General features: G+C 44.4%; 3 protein-coding genes across 12 annotated transcripts in view; all 3 read left to right on the forward strand.

Annotated features, from left to right (window-relative positions):
* Window positions 1–2728: 2728 nt before the first annotated feature.
* ndufb3 (NADH:ubiquinone oxidoreductase subunit B3) lies at window positions 2729–4240 on the forward strand. Its single transcript, XM_027022316.3, has 3 exons — window positions 2729–2868; window positions 3402–3531; window positions 3914–4240. The coding sequence occupies exons 2-3, from the start codon at window positions 3404–3406 to the stop codon at window positions 4062–4064; spliced, it is 279 nt and encodes a 92-aa protein (XP_026878117.1). The 5' UTR covers window positions 2729–2868; window positions 3402–3403; the 3' UTR covers window positions 4065–4240.
* A 3326-nt stretch (window positions 4241–7566) lies between these two features.
* Window positions 7567–12250, forward strand: cflarb (CASP8 and FADD-like apoptosis regulator b). Of its 2 annotated transcripts, none has more exons than XM_027021692.3 (10): window positions 7567–7803; window positions 8256–8568; window positions 8714–8819; window positions 9265–9400; window positions 9689–9756; window positions 9896–9962; window positions 10160–10215; window positions 10511–10589; window positions 10979–11480; window positions 11973–12250. In XM_027021692.3, the coding sequence occupies exons 2-10, from the start codon at window positions 8276–8278 to the stop codon at window positions 12100–12102; spliced, it is 1437 nt and encodes a 478-aa protein (XP_026877493.2). In that variant the 5' UTR covers window positions 7567–7803; window positions 8256–8275; the 3' UTR covers window positions 12103–12250. The 2 variants fall into 2 exon arrangements, with proteins under 2 accessions (XP_026877493.2, XP_026877501.2); XM_027021700.3 differs by lacking the exon at window positions 7567–7803 and adding an exon at window positions 7846–8054.
* Window positions 12251–12696: 446 nt separating this feature from the next.
* The window catches only part of dip2a (DIP2 acetate--CoA ligase A), a 109769-nt gene continuing 95598 nt past the window's right edge, over window positions 12697–26867 (forward strand). For 4 of the 9 annotated variants that reach the window (XM_035523626.2, XM_081713330.1, XM_035523628.2 and 1 more), the window contains exon 1: window positions 12707–13356. In XM_035523626.2, coding sequence (XP_035379519.1) covers window positions 13233–13356 — 124 coding nt within the window. In that variant the 5' untranslated portion in view covers window positions 12707–13232. Of the gene's footprint in view, window positions 13357–26867 lie in introns of all 9 variants that reach the window. The other 5 variants (XM_035523629.2, XM_035523632.2, XM_081713331.1 and 2 more) reach the window with 3 other exon arrangements.

Consider the following 26867-nt stretch of genomic DNA (forward strand, 5'->3'; position numbering starts at 1 on the left):
TATTGCACAATACAATTTACTGAATATCATGTATCACAGGCACCTTTTGCCTAAAGAAGAAAACATCTAGGTTGTAAGAGTGTTAGGTTATAACAGTATTAGGTTATAAGAGTATTAGGTTATAAGAGTGTCAGATTATAAGAGTATTAGACTATAAGATTATTAGGTTATCTGAGTGTTGGTTATAAGAGTATTAGATTATAAGAGTATTATGTTATAAGAGTGTTAGGTTATAAGAGTATTAGGTTATCAGAGTGTTGGTTATAAGAGTATTAGATTATAAGAGTAAGATTATAAGAGTATTAGATTATAAAATTGTTAAATTATATGAGTGTTAGGTTATAAGAGTATTAGGTAATAAGAGTATTAGATTATAAGAATATTAGGTAATAAGAGTATTAGATTATAAGAATATTAGGTTATAAGAGTGTTGGTTATAAGAGTATTAGATTATAAGAGTATTAGATTATCAGAGTGTTGGTTATAAGAGTATTAGATTATAAGAGTATTGGTTATAAGAGTATTAGATTATAAGAATATTAGGTTTTCAAAGTGTTGGTTATAAGAGTATTAGATTATAAGAGTATTAGGTTATAAGAGTTTTGGTTATAAGAGTATTAGATTATAAGAATATTAGGTTATAAGAGTGTTAGGTTATAAGCGTGATGGTTATAAGAGTATTAGATCATAAGAGTATTAGGTTATCAGAGTGTTGGTTATAAGAGTATTAGATTATAAGAATATTAGGTTATAAGAGTATTAGGTTATAAGAGTGTTAGATTATAACAGTATTAGGTTATAAGAGTGTTAGGTTATAAGAGCATTATATTATAAAAGTATTAGGTTATAAGAGTGTTAGATTATAAAAGTATTAGGTTATAAGAGTGTTAGATTATAAAAGTATTAGGTTATAAGAGTGTTAGGTTATAAGAGTATAAGGTTATAAGAGCATTATATTATAAAAGTATTAGGTTATCAGAGTGTTATAAGAGTATTAGGTTATAAGAGTATTAGGTTATAGGAGTATTAGATTATACGCGTATTAGGTTATGAGTGTTGGTTATAAGAGTATTAGATTATAAGAATATTAGGTTATAAGAGTATTAGGTTATAAGAGTGTTAGATTATAAACGCATTAGGTTATAAGAGTGTTAGATTATAAACGCATTAGGTTATAAGAGTATTAGGTTATAGGAGGATCAAACTAAAAAATGTTTCTTCAGACTATTACTGTTTATGTTGCCCTCACCGAATTCATCTGCAAATGGCAAATATAAACACAGCTTGGAAATAATATATTTATATAGTCCCCCCCCTCTTACAGTCCCCTATTAAACAAATATTCTTTGATTAAGGCTATCACCTAGGAAAGCTTTTTTATTCAGTGAGGGAAACAATGATAAATAAATAATATCTGAACAAAGGGGACATGATGACGCCTCTCCAGAAGCGTCTCCTCACTTCCCCCGAGGCCTTGTAAAGCCTGACAGGCTTGTTTAGTTCACCCATTAGAAGAGTGTACAAATACTTCTGGAGCTATAAAATGGCTTAAATGCCTGCTGTAGGAACTTTACCGCTGGGAAGATCAAAGAGGCCATGCATTTCTCACAGGAAGTGGCCCCTGTCTTAGCAACCAAGTAACTTGACTTATTTGTTTGCAGTATTTTGAATCCTGGTGTGGAAAATGAAGGTCACTGCTGTAAATTCAAAACAAAATGCTGGATTATATTATACAAATTAAACAACACCGTGCTGTGAGCAGATATAATTCATAATACATTTAGGGCCATAAATGGGAATAAATGAGAACCTTGAAGATGTAACCGTTCTCAAGGGCTTCATCTGAGTGGTGGTATACTCTATAGTACTCAAACCTCTGTGGATGTGATGTAACCTACACTGAGAGACGTTTCTGCCTGTGCTGAAGCTGGTATTAGGATAGTGCGAACTAGAAGTTGGGTTCCTTTATTTTCAGTGTTACGTGTGACGTTAGGAGACACAGTTGTAGGCTGGGCATGGGGGTGGGATGACAACTTTAAGTAAAATGCTGAAGCTGAGAGAAGTTTGAATGCTCTTAAAAGGCCAAAAACGTGGTTTAGATCGACCATGACTCAAACAAGGCTTCACATTGCAACTATACACCATGTGCACAAAGAACTCGACAAGTTAGAAAGAAAGATCATCTGTTTGAAATGTGTAACAGCCAATAACATAAAAAAGGTGTTTGGGTCATTTTGCCAGAGTAAAGAGATTTACAGACCTGATGTTACACCTTTCTGATAACTATTTCTTAAACTGGTTTTTGAACTTAGTTACTCATGTTTGCAATGAGAAGTTAATTTTTTTGTGGATGACCTTTTGTTGAGGGCTTTAAAAAAAACTAAAAGCTAATGAAATGAATAATAAGACAATTACAAAAGTATGTTGATGCTGCATTATGACAGACGAGAACACATACCTTTAATAAATGTGTAAGTCGTTCTGGATAACAGCGTTTGACAAGAGTTGCAAATGTTACATGTAAGAGTAAAATACAAATATAAAAAGGAGATTCAACTGCTGGATAAATTGTTGTAGACTGTTCATTACAAAATAATATTGTGCCCGCTATGCTTATTGTTATATTGAGAAATTTTTAGAATAATGGATGATTGTTGCATGTCAGGTTTTAGATGTTTTAAACGGTACAATTACCCTAATAACGTACATTTAGATGTGTCTCCGGACCCAATGCCAGACTCACGGCCGAATAGCTGGAAACGTTTCGGTCCTCTTTAGTTCCGTGCTACGTACCGGAAGTGAACCTAATGAAGATTTCTGTCTGTACGCTGCCAGTGTTGGAGGTCATAGAGTTGTAACTGGGTCCAGGTAGCTGTTATAAGACTCTTGCCACATGCTTATCTTAAGAATGATCAGATTACCAGATTCAAGTTGATGCACATAATGTTGCGGTTCTGAAAAGCAGTTAGGTAGCTAGTGGTAAATGTCCTGTTAGCCTGTTAGCTTAAGGGTTCGAGCTAGGAGTGCTGGTTTGTTTTTGTTGCGTTCACAATGTTCCCAAGGTGAAAACAGACCAGTCGCAAATCAGATTAGTTTACCAGGGAGGAATGAATTTGAGCGATATTCAACGCTGTGCTAGTCATGTACATCTCGATCTAGCTAACTAGCTATCTTATCTTTATCGCTCAAATTAATTTATGGCTAGCTGGCTAACTAACTAGCAGGTTGGGCTGGCTGCATCTGCCTGCCTGCCTGTCTGGCGTGTACCACAGAGCGGAATTCTCAACGATACCCTCAATCAAACAACGTCGCAGTACACCTGCCTGAAACCCGTGAGGTGGCTTAGCTGTATATATTGCGTTATTGTATTTATATGGCACTTTTAATATTGTTTTAAACAGCCATGGGCGGGGATCACGGGCACAGTAAGATGTCCATGCCAGACTACAGAATATGGAAGTGGGAAGGGACGCCGCTCGAGTTCACACAGCAGCGGCTGGCGCGTAGGGGGCTGAAGGATCCTTGGGCACGGTAAGGCAGCGTTTGAAGGGTGTTGCTCGGCTGAGACCTGCTGAACACCATAATTTGTGTGTGTGTGTGTGTGTGTGTGTGTGTGAGAGAGAGAACCAGAACCAGATAGTTAGGCTATTGCTAGGATGTTACTTTTCTTAGCATGTTGTTTTGATCTGCATTTTTTGAGTTGATAGTTTGTCCACCTTTTGTTCCAGTGTGCTTCTGATCTGTACACTTATGAAAACGTAAAGGACAGAGGTTTGTTTTGAGTTATGATTCTGAGTAATTCAAGGGCATATCAACGTTCAAGGAATTTCAGGAAATTTGTCAGCCTTTCCTCTCCAGTGAAGGTGGCGTTCTGGGTAGGGTGTTTTTCCCATTTTGGTGTGGTGTTTTTTAGGAATGAAGCATGGAGGTACACGGGCCAATTTGGTGTTCCCATTACCCTTCGGGATGTGCTCCTGCGTGGATTTAAAGGAGGATTCATCGCCTTCGCAGTTGCCCTTGCTGTGGAGTACACATTCTTCCCCCCTAAGAAGTCGGAGCACTGATGGCCGCGTTGTCTGCAGGAGACACCTGAACTCCAGCTGGAGCTCCTGCCACCAGACTTGTTTTTCCTTTGGCTGCTAAGCCATTTGACTTGACAGTTACTCTGTCATTCTGTCACATTATTATATATGCTGTAATACGATAAACACCGAAAGCATAATAAACATAACTTATGCTACTACTGAGTGAGATGGATATATATGAGTTTCATATGCATCTGTGGTTTAAGTGCCAGTGTATTAAGTACACCCAGGGGTCATCTGTTAAAGTAATGGATGGGTTTGTACAAACTTCACCACAGACTGGTGTTATGTTTTTCATTCACTGTTAACCGGTGGGCTTTGTCATTATCCATCACTCTCCCTGAGGTTTTAGTTCTTGCGTCCTCTGTCTCGTAAACCTTTCTGCATTTCAAAAGCATAAGTAGAATCATGTAAGCAGAGACTCAACCTGCACTACGCCAAAAGTATCGCCGTCCGCTCCCTCAACTGGGAAGACAAGGACGTCTGCTGGGTGCCCTTTGTCGTCCCCCTCATCTTCCTCGTCTGCTTTTTGCCCTACGTCCGTGGTGCTTTTGAACACCATGCTGTCCTGCATGGGCATTAGTAGCATAGCCGTCATGGCCGTCATCCTAGGTCTGGCAAACCGGCAGTGCACAGCTGGCATGGAAGCCGATGGGGAAAATTGTGGGACCTCTGTGCTGGCAGTCTGAACTCGTGAGATGACGCTGCCTGAATACCAGCGCTTACATTTATCTAATGAGTTTGAGTACTGATTTGGGATCAGTAGAGAGTTGCGAGTGCTAATCTCCACCATAGGTGCTGTGTCTCTCCCAAACTGGATGGAGGCCTGGTAAGAGCTCGGTCTGGTGTATGTTGTGAAAATTATATCCAGCCAACAGTGTTTCCACAGTTCGACTGATCATCATCGGAGAACTGGACAGGGGAAGTCACGCATTGTACACAGGCAACAGATATATGATTGTATCCCTGGCTGGATGGCTGTGGATCATAGACCACTTTGCGGTTGGCAATGATATAAACGCATTTAAAAACACCAGCCACGTTACTGTTACCTTCTATGCTAGTGCCAGTACTACCACTGTAGACTCAAGTGTGATGAGAGGCCTGCTAGCCAGATGGGAAATGACTGCCATTCACAATTTAATTCTGTAATTGTATCCAGGTAGTACAGGTACCCAAGTAAACACTACAGGTGTTTATAGACTGCCTGGCCAAAAAAAAAGTCACACACACTAATATTTCATTGGACCGCCTATAGCTTTGATTATGGCACATATTCATTGTGGCATTGTTTCCACAAGCTTCTGCAATGTCACAACATTTATTTCTGTCCATATTTGCATTAACTTTTCCCCAAGATCTTGAATTGATGATGGAAGATTTGGACTACTGCGCAAAGTCTTCTTCAGCACATCCCAAAGATTCTCAATGGGGTTCAAGTCTGGACTCTGTGGTAGCCAAGCCATGTGTGAAAATGATGCCTTATGCTCCCTGAACCACTCTTTCACAATTTGAGTCTGATGAATCCTGGCATTGTCATCTTGGAATATGCCCATGCCATCAGGGAAGAAAAAATCCATTGATGGAATAACCTGGTCATTCAGTATATTCAGGTAGTCAGCTGACCTCATTCTTTGGGCATATAACGTTGTTGAACCTAGACCTGACCAACTGCAGCAACCCCAGATCATAGCACTGCCCCCACAGGCTTGTACGGTAGGCACTAGGCATGATGGGTGCATCACTTCAGCCACCTCTCTTCCTACCCTGATGTGCCCATCACTCGAACAGGGTAAATCTGGACTCATCAGACCACATGACCTTCTTTCATTGCTCCAGAGTCCAATTGTTTCCCTAGCAAATTGAAGCCGTTTTTGCCGGTTAGCCTCACTGACAAGTGGTTTCCTTAAGGCTACACCGTGGTTTAGTCCCAATCCCTTGAGTTCCCTTTGCATTGTGCATGTGGAAATGCACTTACTTTCACTATTAAACATATCCCTGAGTTCTGTTGTTTTTCTATGGTTTGATTTCACCACACGTTTAAGTGATTGTCGATCACGATCATTCAAGATTTTTTTCCAACCACATTCCTTCCTCAAAGATGATGCTTCCCCACTGTCCTTCCACTTTTAATGCGTTGGACAGTTCTTAACCGGATTTTAGTTTCAGCAATCTCTTTAGGTGTTTTCTCTGCTTGATGCATGGCAATAATTTGACCCTTCTGAAACAGATTAAAATCTTTTCCAGGACCACAGGATGTGTCTTCGGCATGGTTGTGTAACAGACGAGAAGCTACTCACTGTATCAGTTAGGGTTAAATAACTTGTTGCCAGCTGAAACATAATCACCCATGCAGTAATTATCCAATGGGAGGCTCTTACATATTTGCTTAGTTAAATCCAGGTTGTTGTTTTTTTGGCCAGGCAGTGTATCAGTTTCCACTGTGTTAGTGTTTTTTACATATTCACCTTATAAGAAGGGTTTACACAAAGCTTAGAGGGTACAGCAGACCAGAACAGTCAGATACGTGACGTCAATGGGCCATAGTAGTGTCAGAACCACTGGATTACTACATACATGTGGATAAAATGTATGTCAGTCTATTACTATAGAGTAGGTATACATCATAACTCACTGTGTGAGTCACTCACTTTTGCCAGTAGGGGCAACTGTGTACTTAACTATAATGCTGAATATCTCTACATCTCTTACTACAGTACACGGCGGTTACTCACCTACAATCTTTATATATATATATATATATATATATATATATATATATATATATATATAGGTGAGTAACTGCAGTGTAAATATGTAAGTAAATATATATATATGAGAGGGTGAGAGAGAAACCCTGAGGAAGATTCTAGGTGAGTAACTCAGTGTATTGTAGTATGAGATGTAGAGATATTTAAAATTGTACTAAAGTACACAGAGTTTCCAGAGAAACAGAACAGAATGTTGAATAACTGCAACCGCTCTAGATGTGGTATATGTAAATATATTAGCACAGCCCTTACAATAACTGGAACAAGTTACCATCCCCCATTCCTCCTCACGCATCACTGCAAGGGTTGTCTACTTTATTACTTGAAAGAGATGTAATCAGCTTTATATTGATAAATGTAGATAGATAGATAGAGAGAGAGAGAGAGAGAGAGAGAGAGAGAGAGAGAGAGAGAGAGAGAGATAAAAAGATGGAGTTGTAGCAGTACTGCAATGTGCAGTATAGTAGAAGAGTACACAAGTTTTCCTTAGAGGTGCTTTTTTATTTGGTTTGGTTGTCTTTTTTTTGGTTTCTTTTTTTTTTGTGCAATACACTGTCTTCTTGCAGTACAATAATTCGACAAAACAGAGAAAAAGCCAAAGAAAACAGTGCAGCAGGAATAAGAGCTCAGTAGTCATATTAATATGCAGAAGGAAGCAAAGAGAAAGGGGAAGAATAACACACACGCAAATAAAGTCTTTTGATAAAAAAAAAAGTGTGGACGGAGAATATAACTTCAAAGCAAGAGGTTGTTGATTAAACTTACAAAGCGGTAGATCTTGTTTGGCAAATAACTACATTTTAATATAGAAAATTGGCTTCCGGCACGAACTAAATCTCTCCAGAGACGTCGGTATGGAGGTGTGCCAGTTTCGCTTTCCATTGCGTCATGATGGAAGACTTAAAAAGTTCTGAAATCGCCATCGCTTTTCTGAAATCCCTCTAACGGTAAGTCTTATGTTAGAGATTTCTGTGACCTGTCTGCTGTGTTGGTGTGATAACGCTTATTTTGGTATACACGTATTTAAAAAAAATCTATTTATTTAAGTTGTAATTTTTTAAGGATGCGTATATGAAACACAGACACCGTGATAGTGTCATGGATTGTAGGTTTTCAGCAACGTCACAGGGTTTAACACATTTCTATATCGGACTTTAATGTGATTTTTTAAAAGAAGTAGCCTAAAGCTAAACAGAAAGTGAGTATTGGGATTTTTTCGCTTTCCTGTAAGGACATTTTTTTCATGTGACTCATATTTCACTAAGTAATACTTCTATTATTATATTATTATTCTATTTCCGAACACGCTAGCTGACTACTCACATTTTCACACATTTGCACACTTGGAGAGTGAAAATGAACCAAATACACCAATTTATTTATCCGTGTTTCCTTTTAGCTCGTTCTGGTGGCGGAAAGATGTCGCCGTCCGAGCAGCATACGCACATCATCAGCCAAATAGTCGAGCAGCTGAGCGCCGAAGAGCGCAAGCGTGTGTCCTACCTGTGCGGGGCGCGCGAGCTCGACCGGTGCGCCGCGGACGCGCGAGCAATGCTGCAGCGTGCGATGAGCCAGGCGGCCGCAGACTACGCCTTCCTTCTGGAGCTGGTGCTGAGGATCAGGCGCTACGATCTACTAAAGCGTGTACTTGGGACTAGCAAAGCTGAGGTCGAAAGGCTCCTGAACAACCGCCATGCTCTGCCAGAATACCGGTAGATAAGCATTATACTCGCGCGTGTTTCGTAGAGAACACAAAAAACATGTATTGAGTATATTTAATATATGAAAGTCGTAGTATTTTGGGGTTTTTTTCTCGCTTGAACGTCGTGGCTTTGTTTTGTGTGCATCTTCTTCAAGAGTACTAATGGCTGAGCTGAGTGAAGATGTGGGATCGGAGGACCTGGAGTCTTTGATGTTCTTGCTGAGGGGTACCTTGCCGAAGGAAAAACTGGAAAAGTTTGAGGTAAAAAGCGAAAGTGAACTTTATGTCCGGAAATACGTGGCTGACGTCTGTGGATGTCCCGGAGCTGTGCCCTTATTTAGTCTGATGTATGAGTGCCGTTCTGGTATGTGGGCCAGGGACTGTTTGAGAATATCAGCAAAATCCCCACTTGTGGTGGAGGTTATATAAATAAGTATTAGCAATTTGACCTGTTTTATATGGTAATGTTTTCCAGCAGAACATTCTGTGTTTTGTACACCCCCTCTATAAACTTGCTCAGTCTACAGCAGCCTGAGTTTATTACAAAAACACAGAATAAAAATTCCCTAACATGTTAAGACAAGGTAAAAACGACCTTATCCACCTACATACCAGGATGAATAAGAATATCCCTGTCTGTGGAGAATCGCATCACACTGTAACAATGTGCTACACATAATGATGAGGTCATCACTTCCTTCTGCAGTGTTTCCTGGATGTTGTCGTTGAGCTGGAGAAGTTGGACCACATCTCCATCACCAGGATAGACGTGATGGAGGAGTACCTGAGGGCCATCCACCGCATGGACCTGGCCAAAAAGCTCAGCCAGTACCAGAGCAGAGGTGTGGGGTGACTCAGATTACATCATGGGAGGGCTGATGACATCAGAGCAGTTTAGCACATTTCACGTGAGAAGCCAAAATTAGAAGCCTGTCTTTCCACCAAGCGCTTTCGGGTTTCCGTTCAGCTGGTTCACTTCTTCATTTTGTATGTAGATCTATTTCAGTAGAAGTGAGGTCTCACTCCCTGGCCTCATTCCTCTCAATGTGACTCAGTTTTCAAATGAATGAATGCCCCGTGCAGTGGAATGTCTGTACAACAACCAACACAAACAACTGTTTCCGTTACAGTCAAAACACAAACACCAGGGAAACCTGTGAAGAGCAAAGATGACTCACCACCTTCTAAAGCTGCATCAGTGAGTAACAACATGTTTTGATGGTTTTAAATTTAATGCATTTACTGACACTTTTATCCAAAGTGACATACAATTCTCACTGAACACAACTTGAGAAATTGTGGGTTATTCATGATTTCTCTTCCTCTATTCCCATTAGCCAAATACGTCAGTTCGAATTCCACTGAATTTTTGCAATGTGACACCGATTGTTTCCAAACACTGTGGTGAGTTTACAAAGAACAAACTTTTGTTACCACAATTAATAGAGGAACTAATAGATTTGCTTTAACTACACGAAGTTGCCTCCTGTAGTGTAGTGTTCAGGAACTATAACTATTCTGTATGTAGTATGTTGTATGTTGTATATTTTAGATGAATATTTTGAATATTTATAAAGTTGTATTTTTCATCCCTTCTCCAGCACAAACAGCCAGTACTTCAGTAACACAGAACACTTCAACCATCAAATACCATGAGGTAAAGAACACTGTTTAAAGTCTTTTTTTTCCAAAATAATACAACAGCACAGTGGTGGACAGAGGTGGAAACTGAGCATTGTAAATATAGTAACCAAATTAATTTTCACCATTGTGTATGAATTCAGGCCATTTGTAACAGTGAATCTAAATTGATTTCTTGGAGCAAAACACTTCACACATTGATTGCTGAGTTCTTAAGAGCAGTGCATCGTTACTAGTGTTATTACTGCAGGGAGAGGACACTCTTGACCGCCTTACCCATAATTCCCCTGTTTTCCATCCCCTTCCTCCAGATACAGGAGCATGTGTACAGGATTCAGAGGAATTCCCGAGGAGTGTGTGTGATCATAGACTGTGTGGGCACTGAAGGAGGTGAGGGAATAGAGCAACCAAAGCATTGCAAAAATACTGTGAATAAATAAACAAGAAACACCAAATATTTCCAGTTAAAGCCAACTGGGCACTTACCAAAATTTCTCCAGTAGTCACCGAACCCTCCTAGAAGTTGGCTGGTGCACTTCTCCTGTGTGTGTGTCTGCTGGAAAGTCCCTAGAATGTCCTAGACAATTAAAGTAGCTTGTTTTGTCTGAGCACATTTATGCCTCTACTGAGTTAAGCTGTGCTTTGTGGAGAAATTCTTGATTATATTCATTGCCAAAGGCCAGTTGTAAATCTTTTTTTTTTTTAAGTGAAATGTTTCGTACCCAAATGATCCCACTTTAAAAACTTTTAAAAATGACCTCTGCTTTCTGTGCCTACAGTCCATCTGAAGCATGTGTTTGAGGGTCTTCATTTCCACGTGAGCCTGCACTGTCTGCTGAGTGCTGGGGACATGCTCTCCACCTTGCGGGAGGTCTCCATGCAGAGGAGGCACCGTGACGCCGACGCCTTCGTCTGCTGCATCGTTAGCCGGACTTGCTCCTCCTCAAGCCTGCTGGGCACGGACTCCTACGGCCTGGGCCTGAACCTGGACATTCTCCGACGCCTCTTCGCCCCGGACTCCTGCCCCAGTCTGGCAGGAAAGCCAAAACTCTTCTTCATACAGGGCTATGACGGCACCTGTGCAGGGGACTGGGAACACAGCAGCGGAGAGCTCCAGACAGACAGCTCCCATCCCGGTGCCTGCAGGGCGGAGGATGTAGCCGCAGACGCTGACGTGTTCTGGAGCCACTGCTGGACCCGGGAGCAGGAGCTGGGGAAAGATTGCCACCGATCAGTCTACTTACACTCCCTGAGTGATGCCCTACAGGACGGACAGAGGAGGTAGTCCTGATGGGCAATGACTGCCTAATATTACTACTAATACATTTTTGTATACCTGCCTAATGCAATTAGCTTTGTGGGGTTCCAGATTTATTCTCAGTCAATCAATCAAAAGTATATAGTATTTATATACTTTTATATATAGTATGAAATTATATAGCACAGTATATAGTATTTTATAATGCATTGTAATTATGTGGTTTATGTGTAATGTAATTTTTTTTTATGTTGATGGGGGTGTGTTAACAGCTGAGTGTTAAAATGAAGCTCAGTGTTTTTTTGCATCTTATATATTCCAGTAAAAACAAAGACGTGATGACACAAACCCTTAAAAAAATTAATTAAATCATATTAACAAGAGTTATAAAGTGAATACAGCAAATAAGTAAACAAAATAGGAGGAATAGAAAAGGAGTTAATTATGACCTGGAATTCATAATTATTCACAGTTTTTAACAATAAGCAAATTATCATCCGTCTTGATTTTTGCAGGGGGATCCATCTGGTGAATTTACACTTGGAAGTAAATAGGGCGGTATACGACCACAACCGCGGACACCCAAGCTCCTCCTATCATCTCAATCTCAGACATACGCTACGAAAGAACGTCTACCTGTCGTGAACTTCACCACTGGAAATTGTGCTCCATACGTTTTATATGTTCATAGAAACTGCGAGAGATTCAGAATGAATCGCAGACTCGAATTAATTGTATCAATTAATGTTTAAATTGGTATAATAGTTGGAATAAAATCGAATCCCATCAAAAATGCCGATGCTATTTTTTAATATTATGAACTTACTTGTAGAGCAGTTGCTCTTTATGTTCAAATGAGGGCGCTGCAGGACATAAACTTTTTAATTCATTGATAAATTCAGACCCGCAAGTTTGACCTTTCTAAAAATACAGACTGAGAGTGCTCAAGATAGTGATTTGACATTGAGGGTTACAGGTTATTAACATAGAAGGATATAAATGTTAGCATATGATGTGCCTGCAGTGTTGTCTAAAACATTTACCGATCTTACTTTATCAGGTTGTTTAAAATTCATGCACGAATGAGATTCTGAGAGATTTATTCAAAGTTTTTGTCACGTGTGTGTAAATGTATCTTTTTGCTTTAGTGTAGACTACACAGACGGAACGTGTTTAACACTGTATTATTTCTCAAAAGCTATTGCATGGATTACGGGACCTTTTGTTTTGTGTAGATTTCCTCTCATAAAAAAAAGGTGCCTTAGAAAATCTTTCACTTTTATAGGTCCTGGCAATAGATTATGTTATGCATCTCATATGCCTGCATCGCCCTGCACGGAACTGTAGAATCTTCACTGCATCATGTCAAGTATGTAGGTGAGCCTGAATCACGCGCTGGGCTGTGAGCGCGCGGCGTTCCGGGCGAAGCTGCTGCTGCCACTGCTGCAAAGGCAATGGCGGCGATCTGAGGAGTTAAACGAGTTCACCTTTGTTCTTTTATTCGCTGGAATCGAGAGGGAACCTCGCGTGGAGAGTAACAACCCATCTAGAGTGTCTTCCTCGAAGCGAGAGTATCTTTGCATTTTCGTGTTGACGTCAGGTCACGAAAGTGCTTGCACGACAGCCCGTGCAAACGCCCCGAAGACTCCTCACATCTGTATGCGATAAACCCCCAGCACGCGCCTCTCGCCTGTTGGCTTAAGCCTGGAGAAGGATCCTTGCTTTTATTCGGCGGCCAGTCTGAATCTCCAGCGGTCTGAGCGAACTGGAGAAAAATGGCCGAGCGACATTCTACCGGATTGCTGATGATGATGTTGGAGCCGAATCCGGCTATTGCGATGACCCTCCCGGCAGAGGTGCGAGAGAAGCTGGCAGAGCTCGAGCTGGAGCTGTCCGAGGGTAAGTTAGATTCGTGTGTCCTCGCGGTTGCCTACGCTGTGCCTGCGTGCTCCGTGCCGAACGCCCTAGCCACGTTCGTACCGCATGCCGACGAATGGTCACGGTCAGTATTATGTGCCGTCTCCAGCTTCTGTCTAAGGCCAGAGCCCGCGGTGAGCATCGGGGACTAAAGAGGGAGCACGGCGCGCACACCTTCCCGGAGCTGGGTTGGGGTTTGACGTTAACGCCGGGATTATCAATTCGTTTCACGGGTTGATTGGGGACGATCCCAGTCACGTCCGTGTCAGGCTTTGTGCATACCTTCGGCTTTGATCAACTGCATAACTGGTTTGTTCGGAGAGGCGCTCGAGCAGATTAAACCGTGCTGGCCCAGTGTATTGGTGTCATGCAGGTAACGCAAGCCCAACGCGCGTGAACAGAACCAGCCTGCGCTTTCTGTCTGGGTATTTGACACGGGCGTCGGGGGCGCGGTAGACTCCTTCTCTGCGATGCTCCTTTTGCCCAGGGTATTCTCAAACAAACTGCCCGCCTACTCTGATAAACATAACAAGTGTCCTTGACATGCAAGATCGGGATCTGAAGGTTTCGGTTACTTTAGAGACTGTCATTGAAGGGTAGAGATTAAACGGCGTGAGGGGGACAGACTTTATGGAATTTTAGGTTTTAAGTTACTTTATTTAAAAGTAGAACTTCCTGTTTTTTTTGGGGGGGGGGGGGGGGGGGTTTCTGAGGAAAATCTGGCTGTATAGGAAGGGCATGGGTAGGCGTGGCTATGTAAATACCTGAGCCAGTAATACTGCGGTGGGATTTGCGTGAGCTGCTGTGGCACCCTGGGCTGTTCGTGCCACAGTAGATGTGTTACTACCCTGATCTCATTCTGCCCTGCCAAGGCAGTTCGTTTCTGAGCAGCGCTTGGGCAGTGTGGTTGTTTGGAGTGCATGGGGATTGGCTGGGCTTGGTTTGGGTTTGTTGGCGTTTAGTTTTTGTTAGTTAATTTGAGTTAATTTGGGTTAATTTGGGTTGGCTGGGTTACTTTGGGGTTAGTTTGGGTTGGCTGGAGTTAGTTTTGGTTTAGTTTGGGGTTAGTGTGGCTGACTTGGGGTTAGTTTTGGTCAGTTTGGGGTTAGTTTGGGTTGGTTGGTGGTTGTGAATGTGATTATATTTAGTGCCTCACACTGAGTTGTTCTCATTCCTCCAGTACGATTAGATTGTACCCTGTTTGCTATCTGTTATCTGTGGGCCTGTAGCTGGGCTGTTGTTGTTATGCAGGCGAGTCTTGAGTGAGAAGTGAAGTGCTGTGCACGTCCCTCAACGCACGTCCCTCAACGCACGTCCCTCAACGCACGTTCCTCAACGCACGTCCCTCAACGCACGTTTCTATATATGAAGACATACGTGGGTATCTCACAAACGAGTGCCCGGAGACAACAGCTGCTGTCTTGTAGATGAAAAGTGTGCCCTGCTGATGCTGTGTCACCACCTGATCACCGCGTCACGGCCTTACTGACATTACTGCTGCTCTTCCTTTCACATGCTCGCAACTTGTGTCGCGGTTGTGCATCACAAGCTGTGCATTTAAGCCCTTTAATAATGATGATGATCTCTGCTGGTGCGTCTCTGTTCGTGAGCATGCGATGACACAGCCCGGGGTTGCCCCTTTGCCTGCATGTGCTGGTGAGAGAGTGCGTAAGACTTGCTGGTGTGCTGAGCAAGATCGACCCTTTTAAAAGCTGGGGCACGTTCCTAAAGGGCTGGCAGAGGTGAACTAATAATGCTGTGTGCTTAAAGGTTCTCGCCTCTCTGAGGCCCTACAGCGAGGCCCAGAGCTGCAGCCATGCCTCCACGTTGGCCTCCTCATCAGCCTCCGCACCACGTCCCTGCATGGACCTCAGACCCATGGCCTGTCACAAACTCACCAGTGATTTTTCTGCTTCACAGTTTATCACTGGAAATTGGAGCCACTCAGTTTTCCAAGGCCCCAGTCCCTGCTGTGGTTATGGCTGTCAAAGTGTGGCTGGGAGCATGTGCGAAGCAGGTTTACGAGTGTGTTCGGTATCCGGCCAATATCTGTCAGCCGCATCTGAAGAACCGACTGCTGTAGTGTTGTGAGTTGTCAGGGTGTTGTGGTAAACGTAGCCGGTGGCTGATCGGGGACACTTTTAAAGCCCGAGTGAAGGACTACTGGGAATGGAGCAGGGGATGGAACCCTAATCCAGGCTAAACTAAACCGTCATCACACGGCCTGACGAGAAGCTGGCGTTAGGCTCAAAACCCCAGGACCCCCTGCTGGGTCTCTTCACTTCTGTAATTACACAGCTTTGTTTGAAATAGTTTGAAAGCAGATACTGAATGATTCACAATATGCCGTCATATAAAAAGTGTAATAATAAAACTGTTTATTAAAATAGTTAATGGAAGCTAGTGGCCATCTTTGCATGAGGTTTCTTTTATGCTATTTGCCCCCAACTGCTAAGATTCTTTTAGTGTTTTCCATGTTGGCATTTTTAATTGAGGTGATTCAGTCTAGTACTGGCAAAGCATGCTGGGAAATCCCACCAACACACACCTATTATTGCTGTTAAGTAACCTGCAGCTCCAGTACCAAAATGCGGCTTTTGTGCGGCGCCGTGTTGACTGGGGAGGTATTTTTGACGGGCGCCTTGCCATCCAATTGGCAGAATCACAGGCAGCAAGCCGGACTGTCTGCTGTGACCCGTGTTGTGTTTGATTGGCTGTGAGACAGGGCACTAGCTCTCTCAGAAGACCTCATCACACCTGCCTCCTTTAGGATGGCTTGCTGTTGCTGTCTATTTCAGGGCGAGCAAGCCGCTCAGGAATAGCTGTAGAATACATTACCCAGGTTCCCCTTCTCCCGGCTGGATCCTGCCATCTGAAGCTCTGTGGTGCTAACCCCTGCGAGGCCTGGGACAGATTCTGCGTGTCATGTAAAACCGCTTTGCAGAAACACGGCAGCTGCTAATGTGACTGATGATGACCAGATACAGCAATGTCAGCACACTTCTTTGCTATCTCTGATAAATAGAGCAGTTTTCTGAAACAAACCAGAGGGATTAATCTAAAAGGAATGGGCGGGGCTGTGGTATGGATCTTTTGCCTGTTGCACATTAAACTTGTAAATGACTTAATTAGTTGTTCTGTCTACATCGATACCAGCAGTTTTTGAAACAGGTTTTATGACCACTCAAGAACAAAGCACAGTGAATGTATGTGGCTGTGTGAATAATTGAATGAGTAAGCTGCTGTTGTTGTTGTTGTTGTTGATGATGATGATGATGATGATACTCAGCATTGGTCTGTCACCTGCAAACATACCTGTTTGGAGGTTTAGAAGATCCAGCAGGGTGGAGGAGGGATTTCCTGTTTATGCACACATCATTTCCTGTCCTTCTCAAGTTTTGATTGGCTGCGTTTGCTGGCAGGTTAGTTGAAGCTTCAGTTCATTTTGTGTGTGGGCTGTCAGTCATCAGTACTTTTCTTTGCTATGCTGAAATGGATTGGAATAACAAACAAAGGATAAAAACCGCTCGAAAACATTAACGATAACATCTACATGAACAATACATACTGGACACCCTACAGACAAAAAAATATATGAGTGAAGTAATGAGTACGAGCCAGTGCTGACACAGCGCCCCCTGTCCCTGTACCACTCCACATCCCTATAGCACGCCCTGTCCCCGTAGCACGCCCTGTCCATGTAGCACGCCCTGTCCCTGTAGCACGCCCTGTCCCCGTAGCACGCCCTGTCCATGTAGCACGCCCTGTCCATGTAGCACGCCCTGTCCATGTAGCACGCCCTGTCCCTGTACCCCTTCACGCCCTGTCCCCGTAGCACGCCCTGTCCCCGTAGCACACCCTGTCCCTGTACCCCTTCACGCCCTGTCCCCGTAGCACGCCCTGTCCCCGTAGCACACCCTGTCCCTGTACCCCTTCACGCCCTGTCCCCGTAGCACGCCCTGTCCCCGTAGCACGCCCTGTCCCCGTAGCACGCCCTGTCCCCGTAGCACGCCCTGTCCATGTAGCACGCCCTGTCCATGTAGCATGCCCTGTCCCCGTAGCACACCCTGTCCATGTAGCACGCCCTGTCCATGTAGCACGCCTTGTCCCCGTAGCACGCCCTGTCCCCGTAGCACGCCCCATCCCCGTAGCACGCCCCATCCCCGTAGCACGCCCCGTCCCCGTAGCACGCCCCGTCCCCGTAGCACGCCCTGTCCCCGTAGCACGCCCTGTCCCTGTCCCCGTAGCACGCCCCGTCCCCGTAGCACGCCCCGTCCCCGTAGCACGCCCTGTCCCCGTAGCACGCCCTGTCCCCGTAGCACGCCCTGTCCCTGTACCCCTTCACGCCCTGTCCCCGTAGCACGCCCTGTCCCCGTAGCACGCCCCGTCCCCGTAGCACGCCCCGTCCCCGTAGCACGCCCTGTCCCCGTAGCACGCCCCGTCCCCGTAGCACGCCCTGTCCCCGTAGCACGCCCTGTCCCCGTAGCACGCCCTGTCCCTGTCCCCGTAGCACGCCCCGTCCCCGTAGCACGCCCTGTCCCCGTAGCACGCCCTGTCCCCGTAGCACGCCCTGTCCTCGTAGCACGCCCTGTCCCCGTAGCACGCCCTGTCCCCGTAGCACGCCCTGTCCCCGTAGCACGCCCCGTCGCTACCCCTCCACCTCCCTGCACCCTTCCATGTCCCTGTACTCCCTGAGGTGTCATTACCAGCTGTTGAGATCAACACACCACGTCTTCCATGCAGGGCAGCTGGATTAACCAGTACACAGACGTGTCCATTAGCTCCCCACTGTGCCACATCCCACCTTTTTGACACAACGAGTGTTCTCGTTCTCACTCAGGCACAAAGTGGTGTTTCCACGCTCCAGTAACAAGTACAGCTTATGAGTGCATGAGACTGATCAACTGCTGGAGGTTAACAGAGGAGTCTGTCTCTGTGTTGTGGTGTGATGGACGCTGAGTAGAAGCAGGCTAAGATAACATCTGTGGTTAGTGGTGTGGCTGCAACAAATCACTTCCGTGTGAATTTATGCCTGTGTGTGCTGAAATAGTTGTGGAATAAAGCAGCATAGGTGAAGACTGCAGACTCATCCTTGATTCTCCGTCATCTGGTGGAGTGTAACTCCACTTCTAACATAGAACACAGAAGTTCTGAACATTCTCCCTGATGCTGTAAGAAAGAAACTTATAGGAGCCAAAACCAAAAGGATGATCTCTGCTGGTCCCTGCTGGTCTCACCTGGATTCTCTTGGTCTATCCTGGTTTCCCTTCATCTTCCCTGTGTTTTCCTGGTTTATCCTGGTCTCTGCTGATCCCTCCTGGTCTCCCCTGTGTTCTGGTCTTTCCTGGTCCCTGCTGGTCTCTCCTGGTCTGAATGATTGATTTTTTTTTTTTGTGTTTGCATTTATTTAACCGTTTGTTCCTCCATTTTAAATGATTGACTTATTGTAAATAGCTGGTGGGGCAGAAGGGCTTTGATGCGCTGCAGTATGGACCCCAGAGGCTGCAGATACAGACTGTGCTGAAGTCATTAGCCTGACTCATCTGCAATTGACTGGAAACATCACTGTCGAGCCCGGCACATTTGGTTTGTAGCCTAATGTGTGGGTTAAACAAAACAGCTGGCTTTCATGGCAAAGTGTCCACATCTGTCCTTTCTTCTGGTTTTTCCCGTATTCGTTCCTTCTTTCAGATTCATTATTTATTAATGTGTCCAGTTGTTTGAAATCTTCTCCATAAAGCCCCGTCTTTAAGTTTTCACATTGATGTTCATACAAAGAACGCTAGCAGAATATCTCTGCTCAACTCTGCATATGTTGATCCACTGCAATTTGAACCAAAAAAAAGAAAACATCAAATTATACAAGACGCAGCATTGCGACCGACACCCTCTCCAGAAGAATGCGTGAGGTGCATTTGGTATTTGGTGAGGTGCATTTGGTATTTGGTGAGGTGTATTTGGTATTTGGTGTCATTAGTATTAGTTTATTTTAGACCATCTTTTGTCTTCTGCATCTGTGGTTCTTGACTCCAGCTCTGGTGACTGGTGAACAGGACTCAGGACTAACAAAGCAGGCAGAACATGAGAATGTGCAGCGCCCTCTAGAGGCTGACTGACAACTTCTGGCTTGTATAAGCGTAGCCAGTTGAAACATGGCTGGTTCAGATTTTTGTTTCAAAGGTGGGAGGGTTGGCCAGCTTTGTGGTCATCAGGGTTGCCATGACAACTAGTTCTCCGAAACTGAATGTGCATGTTGACCTGATGGATGTTTGGATCAATCAGGTGTACACTAGTCAGTAAAGACTTTTGTTCATGATTTTTACAGCAACATCTGAGTGTGTCATTTTAATTTGCTTGCACTAGTCAGCCTGTGTGGTGATTTGTAGAATGGTAGCTCACTGGTTAAGGTATTTGACTAGTAATCAGAAGGTTGCCACTTCAAGTCCCTCTACTGCAAAGTTGTCACTGTTGGGGCCCTGAACAAAACCCTTAACCCTCAATTACTCAAGTTGTATTCAGTCAATAAGTTGATTTGGGAGATAGTTGAGCATACCTCCAGTTACTCTCTTACTGTCTAGGTCTAAATGCACATGTAACATCTGACAACAATCTGTTCATTGAGATTAAACCAACTGAACACTGTCATTGTCACAGATACCCATGCAGTCTTTATCAATGTCTCTGTTTCGCTATTATGTGACATTCCAGTCAGCAGTGTGACCTTCTGGGCATGGTTACTATCGAGGTATGGACAGCTGGACAGCTGAGCGCGGACGTGGGCCTGGTGCTGCTGGGAGATGAGCGCTCCAGGTTAATCCCTGCCCAGAGTCTCTTTTGACTGGGAAAAGACATTTTCTCCATCTCTCTTCCTTTCTTCTCTCTTTTCTCTTTGTCATCCTGCCTACCTCCTTCTTTCTCCCCCCTGTCTCCTTCTCTCTCACACCTGGCCTGCTCCAGCCAGTTGTTGTGGTGTGCTTGGGCTCCAAGTCACATGGGCGGCATTGGCGTAATCGCCCACCACATGCTGGGTTAGCATGCGGATGTTTGGATGCCTGGGAAGGAAGTGACATTGCCAGTCAACAGAAGTCTGCAGCTCATTTGGTGTGGCAGATGGAAGCTGATTGGCAGTACTGATCTGGGTTCAGTAGACTAAACTCTGGAGGGTCAGGACTTTTATTTTGTCTGTTTAAGAACTCGCAGTGGAATATATGGCAAAGTGTGTGCTGGGGTAGTGGAGAGAGTTGAGGATATCAGACGTGTATGTTTGTACTGTAGTTTGTACTGTAGTTTTAACTGTAGTTTTTACTGTAGGTATCGTGGAGAGATCTGAGGAAATCAGATGTTTATGCTTGTACCGTAGTTTATACTCTAGTTTGTATTGTAGTTTGTACTGTAGTTTTAACTGTAGTTTTTACTGTAGGTATCGTGGAGAGATCTGAGGAAATCGGATGTTTATGCTTGTACCGTAGTTTATACTCTAGTTTGTATTGTAGTTTGTACTGTAGTTTTCCTTTCCACCTCCTTGTTTCCTCCTCTCTTGTTTATTTCAATGGCGTCTGCACAAGGTTGCTGAACCCCACTCCAGAGTCCGAGTCCCTCTACCTCTGTCCTCGGCTTGACCGTCTCTCAGGAGCCAACAGAACATGGAGTGGACTGCGTTCTGCAGTACGGGCTCCTGAAGAAGAGGGGTTTTGTGTCCTCTTAACAGTTTACATGTGAGTTGCAGGGACGAGCCGGGAAGCATAGCTGTCTGCCTGCAGTCATGCTGGAACAAATCGTGTTGTTGTAGTTGCATGAAGAATGTCAAGAACAATGTCTCCCACCACGGTGCTCAACGTTTGACTGTTTTCACATGCATTCACTATGACCTCTACCCTGCAAGGCACTTTCAGCCACAAACAAATAAATGAACAAAAAAAAACAAACAACCCAGGAAACAAACCTACCAGGTTCTGTGTGCTGTGATGTAATTAGGCTAAACTGGTGGAAACCCCAGACATACTTCTGCTCTGGTGAAAAGTTATTTCTTACAACACCAATGATCTGTGAAATCACTGGAACACCACACAGCCTGTGAGAAAGACAATGATCTGCACACAGTCTGAGGTCTGAACACACACACACACACACACATTATCTCGTTAAGGGAGAGGTGAAAACTGAAACCCCTACCCCTTGCGTGTTTCCCATGTTGTGTTGTTCTGGAAAGTGGAAAAAGAACAAAAAACCTCCCAGTTGGCTTGGAATTCCATTCCATTCCATAGTACCAGCACTGCTGCCTCCAGTAGGAGGTTCATTAGGCATATTCCAAACACAGCCTCTATGATCATTCTAAAGCGGATTTCATAGGAATTTTACACACTTTGAAAAGTCGCTCCAGAAACTCAAAGAATATGAAACGTCAGCGAGAGACACTCTTGCACTGATCCCAGTAATTCTGGAACAGGCCTACAGTTGGCAGCTGTAATTTCTTTTTCTGCCATTGGCACATCCGCCCTGTGCCTTCGCCAGGCCCCGTGCGGATAGCTGTGAGCCATGGGCGCTGGCGACATGCGCTCAGGTACGTCTCTGTTTATACCTCACCTGTGATCAGCAGCACACTGCAGAAGAAACGGTTCCTGTCTCGGGAGCGATTTCTGAACAGTGGTATTGTCATGAGAGAGAAAGAGGACTAAGTTATAAATGCAGAGTGTGTGCGTGCGTGCGTGCGCTCGCGCGCATGTGCGTATGCAGACATGTGGGTTGGTAGGAGATTTCAGCATGGCTTTGGAATGCAGCATCATTAGAAATACCAAACTTTCACTATGTAGATCCGCCCACCGTCGTCAGGTCAGTCATGCGATTGGTATGTTGCCGCCAGGTCCGTCTACACACACTTCCTGCTTCACATTTCAGATTCATGAGTAAGACAAATAATGTTTTGGATTTGGCTGTTAGTGCTCAAGCCAGAGATTTCACTTCACCGGCAGGCCGAGCACAAGTGGCTAGAAGAATGAAGAGTTACTACACATTGCCATCCTTTCTGCTTTGTAACACAAGAAAAATGTTGCTTCCAATGTTTTGTTAAATTTGTGTAATATATGACATGAGTTTATCTTTTCTATCTTTTATAGAAAATAAAAGAGCAGCTTATGATGGAGCCATTTTAAAATTCCTCCTTTTAAATTTCCTCATGTTGTAGAGCCTCTCTACTCATGTTTTAGTGATGGCGTTTCAACACTTTGGAGATTGATACGGTTCCACTTTATGGCTAATAAAGATCAGACAGCCTGTGATGTGTTGATCGAGTTCAGAAAGACCTTCTGTGTCCTGGAACAGTGTTTTATGTACTGGAAACCAAGGAAAAGCTGGGAAAGTCCCATTGAAATAACCCTACAGTAGACGATCAGACGGTGAAAACCTACAAATTGGGTTCCAACAGTCTTCAGTTACCAGTGTTATACTGTCCTGCCTTCCACATTATACAGTAGACAAATGGCTAACTGACACTGGCTAACTTCACTACGGTGTGAACGCTTGACCAAGGTATTGGGCACTGTGAAAATTAAGGACAGAACCCAATGGCCAGGACCAACGTTTTCCAAAAAAACACCAATATTCACCAACTTAATACATTAGAATAGACCTTCTAATGTCTGACAGTTCACTCTTAAATGTTCAAAAAAAGAAAAGACAAGCCAAATGAACACTTTAGAGAGGCAAAGCCTTCATCAACTCAGCCTTCAACAAACCAAATCAGTTATATTGTCATTTCACACAGGGTAAGGGGAATGTCACGGTAGTAGGGTACAGACCGTCTGTGAGCTTTGTACAACTGACTTTAAACAGGAATCTCTTTTAACCTGTATGTTGTAGCAGAACCATGGTGCGTAGCATCTGTCCGCTGTTGGTGGTTTTATGGGGGGGGGGGAGAATGTTAGACGGGTGTGCTTTTGTGTGTAAGACCCCAGCTACAGACCCTCTGGGTCTCCAGTGGCCTGTTTGAGCCGAGTAGCTCAGGTTCTCTTGAAGTATGCAGCCATTGGCTCACATTTGGGAAGAGATTTTCAGGGCATGGGAAATTTTTCAGCATTGCGCCTAAGAGATGGGGATTTGCATCCCCCCTTGCTGCTTATCGTGTGTGTGTGTGTGTGTGTGTTCTTCTGTCTTTGCCTGAGGCATTTTTTTTGTATCGTTTTGTGTTTCTTTGTTGTTGTGGTCCTCTCGTTACTTGTGGAATTCCTCAGCTGTTGAGTAGCTCTCAGAAGGACTGTTAATGTTGAAAGTTCACACCCTGGTCGTTACTTTCACTGCCCGTCATTAATTTTATCCTCTAAGATTAAACATTAATAATATAGCCCACTATGGTATTGGAAAGCTGTGTCCAGAAATCTGCTTCTGCTTCTGTGTCCAGAAATCTGCTATCACCGTTCTGTATTCAAGGCTGGCGTACGGTTGGGTGAGTGTGGGCCGAACACACGCGCTGAGATGAACGACTTTCAAAGGCAGATCCGTATTCAGGGTCATGAAAAGTCCAGGGTTTTATTACCAAGTATGAAAACCAGAATGCATGACTGGTAACCAAAACAGGGAAAAGAAATACAGAATAACAGAGAAGAAAATATAAATATAAAAATATAAAAACCACAGTATAAATGGGAATGTAATGAACATGGAGACTAGGAACAAGTGAGACAAGGCAAAATATTAAAGGAAGTGCCGGTTACACTGTTAGTCAGTTAACAGGCTACTGGAACAAGACCAGTGAACAGGCAAAAGGCTAATAGGTGATCAGATAATGGGGTACAGGCTGCAAGGCTAACAGGTGATCGGGTAATGGGGTACAGGCTACAAGGCTAACAGGTGATCGGGTAATGGGGTACAGGCTACAAGGCTAACAGGTGATCGGGTAATGGGGTACAGGCTACAAGGCTAACAGGTGATCGGGTAATGGGGTACAGGCTACAAGGCTAACAGGTGATCGGGCAATGGGGTACAGGCTACAAGGCTAACAGGTGATCGGGTAATGGGGTACAGGCTACAAGGCTAACAGGTGATCGGGCAATGGGGTACAGGCTACAAGGCTAACAGGTGATCGGGCAATGGGGTACAGGCTACAAGGCTAACAGGTGATCGGGTAATGGGGTACAGGCTACAAGGCTAACAGGTGATCGGGCAATGGGGTACAGGCTACAAGGCTAACAGGTGATCGGGCAATGGGGTACAGGCTACAAGGCTAACAGGTGATCGGGTAATGGGGTACAGGCTACAAGGCTAACAGGTGATCGGGCAATGGGGTACAGGCTACAAGGCTAACAGGTGATCGGGCAATGGGGTACAGGCTACAAGGCTAACAGGTGATCGGGTAATGGGGTACAGGCTACAAGGCTAACAGGTAAGCAGGCTAACTAGGAACTGAACACAGGACACGATGAACATCTTCACAGCAAGCTTAAAGCAAGATGCAGGTTACCAGGGAAACAGACTGTGGATAACTGAGCAAGACACAGGGCGAGCTACGAACACACTACAGATAATGGGGCAGACCGGTTACATGACACAGGCAAACAGGAAACATACTGAGGTTAATGGGCTAACTGGAAACACAGAACTAAAAATAGATCAACAAAACACAGACTTGGGGAAACAGGCAGACATGACCAGAACATGACCAGAACATGACTAGAACATGACAAAAACATGACCAGTACATGAAGGAAACACAGGGATTTAACACACATGAAAGAACATATGCCTGGAATTTTGTTGTGTGTTCTGGGGCTTCAAGTGTGTGATTAAAAAACAAAATCTGCACTGGCTGTAGCGCACTGTTCTAGAGTGCTACAGAATGTAGGGAACTGTTCTAGAGTTCTGTAGGATGTAGGGAACTGTTCTAGAGCTTTACAAGCTGTGGGGACCTGTTCCAGAGCCCTACAAGCTAAAAGGAACTGTTCTAGAACCACACAAGCTAAAGGGAACTGTTCTAATGCTCTACAAACTGAAGGGAACTATTCTAGCGCGATTGAAACTGGAGAGACTTCTCATTTGGCTGAAGTGGATTGATTTATTAGTGGTTTTGCTGTGTGAGAGGTGTGTGTGTGTATGTGTGGCTGCTGAGAGTGTGATTGAAAGCTCTGAAGTGATATTGGCAGCTCACATTTTAATTTCTGTTTCAGGGTCCTGTGGGGCTTGTGAGCAGCCTGCAGATAAGAAATGTGCAAGGAACAGTGTGTGAGGAGAGAGAGAGAGAGAGAGAGAGAGAGAGAGAGAGAGAGAGAGAGAGCACCTGCCACACATTTAACAGGTCCACACGTGAGACAGGCCTGGATTGTGTGTCTGTGTGTGTGGAAAGGAAATAGAGGACTAGCTCAGAAACATTAATGATATATTTCAGGTAGATGCTGCCCACCTGTGTGAAGGCTGTAAAGAAAAATCCATACTGTGTGTTTGGCACATGTTTAAAGACTGAACAACATTCTTTATGTTTGCTGGATTGTGTGAAAGCTGTAACATACAGAATTCTGAGACTGGGCAGGATGCCAAAAGCACACAAAACATTTTAGTTTTTAGGACGTCTTATTTTAGTATCGCTGGCTTGTGCAATATTAGTATCGCAAAGGCCAGGATCATGATAATGACTCACAGATGATATATTGAGCAGCCCTAGCTGTGACATTCTTTGGACCAATAACCACCATATAATTCATTCTCACGTTCTGTGGCCAGGCTGAGCAGTATTCTGTAGCAGTGTCTTCCCCTAGTCCTGCATTACTAATACACCGCACAGCTAAACTCTTCTCTGGCCCCAACACACCCTAACACCACACAGTAGAACAGAGGCACAGAGTACCACTGCAGACTGCCGCACCATCAACACCAGCGGGACAGGATATTGCCAGGTATCCCAAACCTAGCAACCCTTGTTCAGGGGCCCGAACAGCGGCAACCTGGCCGAGACGGGGCTCCCTACCAGCAACCTCCCGACCACAAGCCAAGCACCACAACCACAACCACAACCACCGAGCCACACACCCCAACACAGCTCACAGCTCACGAATCACGTCAAGCTTTTGTGAGATGAATCTGGTGTGTTCAGTACAAGGGAAAACACTACCTTGCACACAGCTGCCTTCTGTCAGAAGAATGAAGAACTGCAGTATTTTACCACCATGAACTGATTTATTTTTTAATTAGTTCTAGATGTACCCCCCCACTCCCCACCCTTAGAAGCACCATAAGGTGGTGTGTGAGATGTTTGATCTTGGTGGTATCTGGCACACGTCCATGTTTGCCCGCCGACCAGAACCTCTCACTGTCACCATCTGTCCACATAGCCACTCAGCTGTGCGCTCACCCTGCACACTGCCCTCTGATTGGTCAGCAGCTCACTTAGGGCAGCCTTCAGCCAATCAGGAGCAGGGCGCTGAGATCTCGACTCGTCTGACTGAGGAGCACAGGAGGAGAACGTGGACCTGATCTATCTCAATATCACTGTATGCCAATTTTTTTTTTTA

The sequence above is a fragment of the Electrophorus electricus genome, chromosome 4 (genome assembly GCF_041902795.1).
Source record: "Electrophorus electricus isolate QZ-2024a chromosome 4, ASM4190279v1, whole genome shotgun sequence".
NCBI lineage: Eukaryota > Metazoa > Chordata > Actinopteri > Gymnotiformes > Gymnotidae > Electrophorus > Electrophorus electricus.

What these genes read in the sequence shown, in the direction of transcription:
- ndufb3 (XM_027022316.3), top strand. Translation starts at nt 3,404, where the DNA reads ATGGGCGGGGATCACGGGCACAGTAAGATGTCCATGCCAGACTACAGA. An exon ending in CTGAAGGATCCTTGGGCACG is followed by an intron (nt 3,532 to 3,913) that starts GTAAGGCAGCGT and finishes GGTGTTTTTTAG; the next exon opens with GAATGAAGCATGGAGGTACA.
- cflarb (XM_027021692.3), top strand. Translation starts at nt 8,276, where the DNA reads ATGTCGCCGTCCGAGCAGCATACGCACATCATCAGCCAAATAGTCGAG. An exon ending in CAACCATCAAATACCATGAG is followed by an intron (nt 10,216 to 10,510) that starts GTAAAGAACACT and finishes CCCTTCCTCCAG; the next exon opens with ATACAGGAGCATGTGTACAG. An exon ending in CTACAGGACGGACAGAGGAG is followed by an intron (nt 11,481 to 11,972) that starts GTAGTCCTGATG and finishes TGATTTTTGCAG; the next exon opens with GGGGATCCATCTGGTGAATT.